The following is a 9,405-nucleotide window of genomic DNA, read 5'->3' on the forward strand; positions in this document are numbered from 1 at the left end:
GCGCTACAGCCTTGTCAGCTTGCGTTAGTCGCCTGGCCCAGGTGCCTTCTGGGAAGTGTAGTCAGGGTGGACTCGAGGCATGCTGGGAATGGTAGTTCTCTGCGGCTTCTCCTAGTGGCCGGGGCTGCTCGCGGCGTTTTAGGGGCGCTCCTGGCCGAGGTGACCCTGACTGTGCCAGGAGGGCGCGTCTGGGACCGACATCCTCGAGACCGCTCGTGTTGAGGGCGGCGAGAGCGAGCGCCGGCGTTCGTGAGTGGGGGCGGCGGGGACGGGCGGGGCGTCGCGGGCGGTGGGCTTCGCGGCGGGCCTGGCGCGGCCTGGCTCTGGGACCCTTGGGCAGGCTCGGCCCGCCACAGAGCGCGGCCGGGCCCAGGCTGTGGGGCCGGGGCCCTGTGCATCTTGTGCGGCATCTTAGCGATGCAGATCTTAAAAACAACAGCCGATACCCAGCAGTCTTGTCTAACTTAATGAATTAGCTCATCTAATGCCAAGTTACAAGGCCCGTGGCCGTTCATTGTGCCGACAGTGCAGCAGATGAAGAAACCAGGGCACAGTGTGGCCCGAGCATTCGCTGAGTTTGGCTGGAGCCTTGGCCTGGAAGCAGAATCCCCTTCCCATCTGTGCAGCTTGCTATGTCTTGTCCTTCTGGGCAGTCTGAGAACCCCTTGGCTGTCCACCTCAGCCACGTCGACAGCGCAGCCCCACCTCTGCTGCATAGAGGTCTGGTTCCAGGAATTCTCCAACAGCCTACACCCAAGTTCTTGAGGTAGACTGGCCCAGCATTTGCAGAGAACAACCTTTTGACATTGCCGCAGTTGTACAAGGCGCTAACAGGTCTGAAGGTGGATGTGGAGGGATCGGTGTAAGAAATTAGAAGTGTGATTAATAGGCAGAAGGTTTAGAGTTTTGACAGGTTGCCTAGGTCAGATTCTTATCGTTTGGTTTGCGTTGTTTACGGGGGGATGGCTTAACTTGGGATCTTGTGACCATTATGGGTGTGTTTTTAAAATTAACTTATTATTTTTATGTCTGTGTGTACGTGCCCATGAGCACAATACCTGAGGAGGCCAGAGAGGAGGTTGGATCCCCTGGAACTGGAGTTAAAAGGAGTTGTGGATAACACTATGTGGATGATGATAATCAGAGGTCTCTGCAAAAGCACGAAGCGCTTTTAACCACCGAGCCACCTCTCCAGACCCCATTATGGGTGGTTTTAACTTCCTCACTCTAAGCCTTACTACACCTTTTTTTTTTTTTTCCTTTCCAGGCATACTTTGTCAGCACTCAGCTCTCCTTTGGCAGGAAAACTAAGAAGGGAAATGGCTGTGGATTTGCTGGTTGCTCAAGGGGCAGTAAGTGATGCTTGTCTTTGCATAAATTGCTTTCTGACTTAAGAGTCATGGATGTGTTTCCATTCTTTGCCTCTGTCACTTTTCTCACTTGCAAAACTAGCATTTAACAGAGGTGTGCAAAGTCCCAGTTTGAAGCTGACCTTCAGGGAAAAGGCACAAAAGCCTCCCACCCCACACCTATCAGGAGTAGACCTACTGACAGAAGTCTGCCAGGTCCAGAACAGATGGTATCCCATAAAACCTCACAGAATGCTTTTCTTCTAAGAATGGGGAATCCTTCAGATGGAATGTCTACCCATTTTGCTAGCCAAAGGGAGCAGTATGAGGGTTGCTTGATACAATTTAAAATGCCTTTTGTGGTTTTCTGTTGCAAGAGAAGTCTGGTCCCCTCTTTTGGGTTCTTAGTTTCATTAGTAAAAGAATTTGGAAAGGAATCCAGAAGGAAGCTTGAAGAAAATGTTATTATAGTTTGAGAAAAATAACAGGGCAGACAAGGAGTAAGTCTTGCCAGCTGCCAGGAGGCATGAGATGAAACAGGGAAGGAAGCCGTGTGTTTTGAATTAGGGTCAGAGAAAGAGGCCCCCAAGCTGCACGGTAGGCAAACAGTTGTGTGGTGGAGGAGGTAGCTTCAGAGAATGGGTGAGGAACCTCAGAGTGCCAAGGAAAGCATGCTTGGAATTTGGGAAAAATGAAAAAGAAAAGGAAAGGAAAGAAAGAAAGGATAAAAAGGAAAAAGTTACAGTTTTCTGAGTAACTCTGAAAATTGAACACACTCCATAGTGCTACATGATGGAAGCCTACAAGGCACTACCGAAAGGCTTCTGGGAAGGCTGAATACATTATTTCTTTAAGAGATAATTAGTCCTCCCCATCCCTAGCATGTCTTCAGGTGAATCAGATTTTGAGGGCGGAGAAGGTGGGAAGAGGCAAACTCCTGGCCAGAGGATTGACAGGCCGAGCTTGATTAACACTTTAAAATTTTTGAAAATTTATTATTTTTATTTTATACGTATGAATGTTTTGCCTGCATGTGTGTGTGCTGTGTGTGCCAGGTGCCCATGGGGGCCAGAAGAAACTAAGGCACGACTTCATAGGTTTAAGTGAGGGAGCTCTGCTTGGTGGGAAGTCACATTATACAAAGAGTATGTGAGGTAAGGTAATACTGCCATTTTAAAAAAGGACAGTCGGCTGCCTCTGCCAATCAAAAATGCATGGCTACTCTGACCCAACAGTTCAATCTAGCTCAGTGGTTCTAAACCTTCCTATTGCTGCGACTCTTTAATACAGTTCCTCATGTTGTGGGGACCCCAGCCATAAAATTATTTCGTTGTTACGTTATAACTGTAATTTTGCTGTTATGAATAGTAATGTAAATTCCGGATATGGAGGATATCTCACATGTGACCCCAAAGGGGTTGTGACCCATGGGTTGAGAACTACTGTTCTATCTTACAAATATAGGTATGCTCCTACCCAGAGATTGCTAGGACAATGATCATTATATACTGTTTGTGACAATAAAAAAAAGAGCAACCATCGAACTAGTCATCTGCAGAGTCTGAGGAGATGGCTCAGTGGCTGGAGTGCTTGCCACACAGGCATGAGGATCTGAGTTCAGGTCCTCAGCACCCCCATAAAACATTGGACATGCTAGGATGCTGGGGAGGCAGAGACAGAGGACCCTTTGTCTCACTGACCAGCTGACTTTGCTGAGTCAGTGAGCTCCAGGCGCAGTGAGAGAGTCTTTCTCAACAACTAGGGTAGAAAGCAATAGAGCAAAATCTGTCTCTGGCCTCCGCACATGGGTGCAAATAGAAATACATGCATGAGGGAGCGGGGATACAGCTGGGATACAGAGTTAATAAAATGTAACAATAAAATTATGTAATAATAATGTAAAATATAATAATAATAATAAATAAAATTAAAAAAAGAAATACATGCATATACATATATATATATATATACACATATACATACATATACATATACATCTCGAATTCACTTGAGATCCACCTGCATCTTCCTCCTGGATGCTGGGATTAAAGGCAGGCTCTACCATAACCAGGCTGAAATGAATTTTTTTAAACATTTTAAAATTATTATCATTTATTACAATTTATTCAATTTGTATCCTGGCTGTTGCCCCCTCCCATGTCTTCTCCCAATCCCACTTTCCCTCTCCCTTCTCCCCCTATGCCCCTCCCTTAGTCCACTGATAGGGGAGGTCCTTCTCCCCTTCCATCTGACCCTAGCCTATCCGGTCTCATCAGGACTGGCTGCATTGTCCTCCTCTGTGGCCTGACAAGGCTGCACCTGGCAAACAGTCTACCACTAAGTGAAATCCCCAACCCCCCCCTTTTTTTTTTTTTAAATTAAAGATTTATTTATTATGCATACAATGTTCTGCCTGCATGTACACCTGCACGCCAGAAGAGGGCACTAGATCTTATAGATGATTGTAAGCCACCATGTAGTTGCTGGGAATTGAACTCAGGACCTTTGGAAGAACAACTAGTGCTCTTAACCTCTGAGCCATCTCTCCAGCCCCCTGAAATTAATTTCTTAATAATGCTCTGGCACCTATATAGTTTTGCAGATACTGTGGTTCTTTGGATTTTTATATTGAATAGAAACCCTTCTGATAGTTGCTTAGAGGACTGTTTACATGAACTCAGACCTTAGTTTTATCACTTTTTCCCATTGTTCTCTTGGGAAGGTTACTTAACCTGTTTATTTATTGAGTGAGTATATGTGCCACAACACAAGTGTGGGGGTCTTCTACCATGTGGGTGCTCAGGATCAAACTCGGGTTGGCAAGGCTTGCGGCAAGTGTCTTTACCTACTGTGTCAACGTGCTGACCTAGGTTATTCAACCTTTCTAGACCTGGCTTTCCACTAGTAAAGTGCTTTAACTACAGCCTCCTCCTAAAAGGTTTTCTTACGATTATTTATTCATTCATTCATTCATTCATTCATTCATTCATTCATGCATTTATCTATGTATGTTTGTTTGTTTGTTTGTTTATTTATTTGGGATAGGGTTTCTCTGTGTAGCCTTGGCTGTCCTGAACTCGCTTTGTAGACCAGGCTGGCCTCAAACTCCCAGCAACCCGCCTGCCTCTGCCTCCCTGAGTGCTGGGATCACAGGTGTGCAGCACCGTGCCCGGCTGGTTTTCATAGAATCTAAAGGAGATAATACGGGCAAAGCTCCTACCAGCATCTCTAACATACTTGTTTAATACTTTTAAGGTTATTATTATTTTATGCCCAGGGCTTTCTGCCTGTTTGGTTGGCATTCTCCTCAGCTTTCCTGCACTGCTCTACATGGGTTCTGATTTGTATTTTGTTTCTTTCTTTTACCTAGATTATGAGTGAGGGAAGGCTGTGTTTGCTTAGAAACACTTTAAAATTGGGATTTCGGATTTTAATGTCCTACTGCCAGGGACTCCACCCCCTCTAATCCCCAGTCCCCACAGCTGGTGTCATATATCTGTAAGTCCAGCGGGTTCTCAATAAATACTTGTTTTGGTTAAATAGTTAATAACTATTTCTGCAAAACTACATAGCTAGATGATTCAAACTACTTTGAATTCTGAGGTAGTTTCAGAATTTCTTGGTGTCCAGATGATGAAGATGATGCTCTAGGTTGAGAGGAGCGGATTTGCTGTTCTAGGAGCCTGTGACCTTCCGGGATGTGGCCGTGTTCTTCAGCCAGGATGAGTGGTTGCACCTGGACCCTGCGCAGAGAAGCCTGTACCAGGAGGTGATGCTGGAGAACTACAGCAACCTGGCCTCGCTGGGTGAGGAGCTCCCTGAGGTTAACATGCTGCCGTGGAAGCCCATGATCCCTACCCCCGCCTGGCCTCCCTGCAGTCAGCCTTTCTTGGTTCTCGTCTCATGAACCCTGTGCTAGAAGGGTCTCTTGGAGCTGCTTCTTTGGGTTCAGAGTCCACTGTTTTCCACCACACTATGCTGCAGGTGAAAGTCAGCTCTCTGTGGAGTTGAAAGTAGGTCTTTTTCTCTGACACCTTTGTGCTCCTTCCTTTGCCCTTCCTTGAACCCTGCTCCCAGTCGGTTGCCACATGCCAGTGACTAAATCCCAGTTTAGAATTTGAAATTCATATAAGACAGTTGGCTGTTGAAAACTGTACAGGAATACCCTGTCTCAGAGAAGCTGATTTCCAGGGCCATGCATTAATTTTGAATTGTATCTTGCTTCTTGCCCCATGCCCTAAATCTCCAGTGCCCCCTGGTGTGTCCCACCTTGTAGGTCTGCCCTTCTCTGTTTTTGAGGTCAGTGAGTAGTATATGAAGTGGCTCTGAGATTACTCTTCAAGCCATTCATCCCAGCTCCATTGCCTTTGTTATGAGCAGGGTTTCAGGCTTCAATACCTCGGGTGATTGGCAAGCTGAAAAAAGGACAAGATCCCTGCATGGAAAGAGAAGACTCTGAAGACACCTGCCTAGGTAAGTGAACCACTGGGAAATGGAGACGCAGGAGTCTAAAAGGGTATGTCATGAAAGGCCAGTGGTACAGTGACATTTTTGTAAGTAATGAACTCTCGTGAGATGCTTAATGTCCATTGTGTTTAAGTGGAGAGCTTGTCGACATGCAGCTATCTAAATGCAATATCTAAATGTCATGTTAATCCATTTTCAGTTATGGATTGAGAAAAGAAAGCTGAATTTACCCAGCACGGTGGCACATGCCTTTCATCCCAGCACTAGGGAGCTAGAGGCAGGCAGATCTCTGAAATCAAGGCTAGCCTGGTCTACAAAGCGACAGCCAAGACTACACAGAGAAATCCTCTCTCTCAAAAAAAAAAAACAAAAAACCAAGTGTGTGTGGTGGGGAGAAAGTTGAATTTTAGCTCAGAATGTCTTAACATGAGTTTAAACTAAATCTTTTCACCTAGAGTCAGAGCTAAACTTGAGGTTGGACATACTCAAACCTTCAGGACAAATTGACTTCACAAAACTTAGAGATTTTCATAAGGCCACAGAGGAAGACAATGCAGCCACTCCTGATGAGACTTGATAAACTAGGGTCAGAGGGAAGGGGAGGAGGGGCGGGCCATGGGAGGAGATGAGGGAGGGAGGGGTGAGGTTGATAGGAGATGAGGGAGGGGGCTACAGCTGGGATATAAATTGAGTAAACTGTAATTAATAAAAAAATAAATAAATTAAGAAAAAAAGATTCCTACTAAGAGAATAGTCTTTTAGTTCCAGCTTACAGAAGAAATGAATATAGCATTTCTCCTTTGGCCTAACAAAGAAGAGAAAAGTGATGAGAGATAGCAAGAAAATACACTATTCTTTCATTCTCAAGTGTAAAGTGGTGCACATGGCTGACTTGTTCTGTAGTTTTTCATAATGATCAGTGTCTTAAACTTAGGTCAAACACAGTCATGTTGGGGGCTCTGGTAGGTTTTAAGACCCAAATGTCATCTTTTAAACAGACTGTTTTCCCCTTTCACAGGCTGTGATGAAATTATAATTGAATGTAAAGTCACAAAAATTTTTAATTAATTTATTTATACAGCATTCTGACTCATGTGTGCCTGCACATCAGAAGAGGGCACCAGATCTCACTATAGATGTTTGTGAGGCACCATGTGGTTGCTGGGAATTGATCTCAGGACCTTTGGAAGAATAGCCAGTGTTCTTAGCCTCTGAACCATCTCTCCAGCCCGTAAAGTCACAATTTTAAGAAAACCAATACAAATATTTTAAAATTATTGACTGCGGGGTTCAAAGGAAGAATGGGGAGAAAATACAATGAAAGTAAATGGACCTACCTCCTCACTGCCTATGAATGCAGAGTAGGAAGTGAGGAAAACCTGAGGGATCCCAGGGTGCTTAGCTTCATCTTGCCACTTCCCATTGTTCCATATTCTGAAGTCCTCTGCTCTGTCCTTCAGTCTGTCCTTCCCTGTCTAAATTTTTTTTCTCTAGAACTGTAGTCTCTTCATCTTCAGCATTGTTTTATCTAGTTTATTCTCCTGCCCTGCTCCTCTTAACCTCTTACTCACCTCTCATCACCCTGCTTTTTGTCCAGATTCATGTTTGAGTTCAGGATGCACCAAACCTCTTCTGTGTGTGTGTTGCTTCCAGTCTCATTAGCCTGATGCATCCATGTTTCTCTTCCAGCAAAGGGAGAATTCATTCTTCCAATTCTTTTCAGATTTCCAGATTTGGCCAGAGATAGAAGGGTTGCCTCTCAAACAAGACATTTTTATTGAAGAAACATCTCATGGGCTAATAAAGAATGGATCCACTGAGTGTGGTAACTGGAAAACCAACTTTAGAGAAGTGAAATCTGAGAGCCTGACAGCACAGGAGCAAGAAAAGGAAGCTTATGAACCAGGGGCAGCCTCATCCAAGGTAACTGACAGTGAAGATGGAAATCCCATAGGCCCTGAGCTGGGGAAACCCACAGAAAAGATACCTGGTATGTATCGCACTTCAGAGAAAGATCTTAATTTAATGAGAAGTTTCCCGATTTACCCGGGACAAAAACCTTATGTCTGCAGTGAATGTGGGAAGGGTTTTACCCAAAGTCTTCATCTTCTCGAGCACCGAAGGCTTCACACTGGAGAGAAACCTTATAAATGTAGCGAGTGTGGAAAAAGCTTCAGCCATAGATCTTCTGTCCTGGCTCACCAGAGAACCCACACTGGAGAGAAACCATTCAAATGTAGTGAGTGCGAGAAAGCATTTGGCAGCAGTTCCACACTCATCAAACACCTGAGGGTGCACACTGGAGAGAAACCTTACCGTTGCCGGGAATGTGGAAAGGCCTTCAGCCAGTGTTCAACCCTCACTGTGCACCAGAGGATTCACACTGGGGAGAAGCTCTATAAGTGTGCTGAGTGTGACAAGGCCTTTAACTGCAGAGCAAAGCTCCACAGACATCAGAGAATCCATACAGGTGAGAAGCCCTATAAATGTGCTGAGTGTGGAAAAGGCTACAGCCAGTTTCCATCCCTAGCTGAACATCAGAGACTCCATACTGGAGAAGAGCTTTGCCAGTGCTTGCAATGTGGGCGAACCTTTACACGTATCTCCACCCTAATTGAACACCAGAGAATTCATACTGGACAGAAACCATATCAGTGCACTGAATGTGGGAAGACCTTCAACCAATATTCATCCTTCAATGAACATCGGAAGATTCATACTGGGGAGAAACTTTACACATGTCAAGAATGTGGGAAAGCCTTTGGCTGTAAGTCAAACCTTTATCGGCATCAGAGGATCCACACTGGAGAGAAGCCCTACCAGTGTAATCAGTGTGGGAAGGCCTTCAGCCAGTACTCCTTCCTGACTGAACATGAGCGAATCCATACTGGAGAGAAGCTCTACAAGTGTATGGAGTGTGGGAAAGCCTATAGCTATAGGTCAAACCTTTGTAGACACAGAAAAGTCCACCTGAAGGAAAAGCTCTACAAATGGAAAGAATTGGGGGCACCTTTTATCTATGGCTCATCCCTTACTCCATATCATAGGTTTCTGAAGGGAGACGAGCCTGAGAACTTGAATTCATCCCTCTAATCCAGGTCAGCAACCAAAAGAGGAGTAACTACAGTACAAATCAAAATAGATTCATCTTTTTAGCTTGTTCAGGAAATAGTTACCACTAAGTCATGGACAGCCAGAGAGTGAAAATACAGAGTGCCGATGACAACCATTTAAGAACTATTACAAAAAATTTAAAAAAACCTACCGTTTTTTTAAAAAAAGTCATAGAAAAAAATATGAAAGGCCTCATTTAAAAAACAAAACACATAAGTAACTGTTGCATATAAGCATTGTTTCATGAGATGGTTCTCTCTAAGAGCTTCCGTGTTTGAATTTTCTTTTCAAGATAGTCTATGACATAGATATAATTTGAAGGACTGTGGGACCTCAGTCCCTAAAATGGTGAGCTTTCATGAAGAGCCACTCAGAGGAAAGGAACACTTTAAACTTGTTGTGTATCAACACTAAAGCTCTTTGTGAATTGCAACATATGTGTGTGTATATACAACGTACATATGTGTGTGTATGC

At 44.5% G+C, this 9,405-nt stretch overlaps 1 protein-coding gene across 2 annotated transcripts; it reads left to right on the top strand.

Moving 5' to 3' along the window:
• Positions 1-123: 123 nt before the first annotated feature.
• Positions 124-9,399, top strand: Znf354c (zinc finger protein 354C). 2 transcript variants are annotated; one of them, XM_055597177.1, is made up of 5 exons: positions 124-249; positions 1,268-1,352; positions 5,029-5,155; positions 5,730-5,822; positions 7,540-9,399. In XM_055597177.1, the coding sequence occupies exons 2-5, from the start codon at positions 1,320-1,322 to the stop codon at positions 8,907-8,909; spliced, it is 1,623 nt and encodes a 540-aa protein (XP_055453152.1). In that variant the 5' UTR covers positions 124-249; positions 1,268-1,319; the 3' UTR covers positions 8,910-9,399. The 2 variants fall into 2 exon arrangements, with proteins under 2 accessions (XP_055453152.1, XP_055453153.1); XM_055597178.1 differs by lacking the exons at positions 124-249; positions 1,268-1,352 and having other exon boundaries at positions 5,073-5,362.
• Positions 9,400-9,405: the final 6 nt, after the last annotated feature.

The sequence above is a fragment of the Psammomys obesus genome, unplaced genomic scaffold (genome assembly GCF_907164565.1).
Source record: "Psammomys obesus unplaced genomic scaffold, mPsaObe1.curated_primary_1811, whole genome shotgun sequence".
Lineage (NCBI taxonomy): Eukaryota > Metazoa > Chordata > Mammalia > Rodentia > Muridae > Psammomys > Psammomys obesus.

What these genes read in the sequence shown, in the direction of transcription:
- Znf354c (XM_055597177.1), top strand. Translation starts at nt 1,320, where the DNA reads ATGGCTGTGGATTTGCTGGTTGCTCAAGGGGCA. An exon ending in CAGCAACCTGGCCTCGCTGG is followed by an intron (nt 5,156 to 5,729) that starts GTGAGGAGCTCC and finishes TGTTATGAGCAG; the next exon opens with GGTTTCAGGCTTCAATACCT. An exon ending in CTCTGAAGACACCTGCCTAG is followed by an intron (nt 5,823 to 7,539) that starts GTAAGTGAACCA and finishes AATTCTTTTCAG; the next exon opens with ATTTCCAGATTTGGCCAGAG.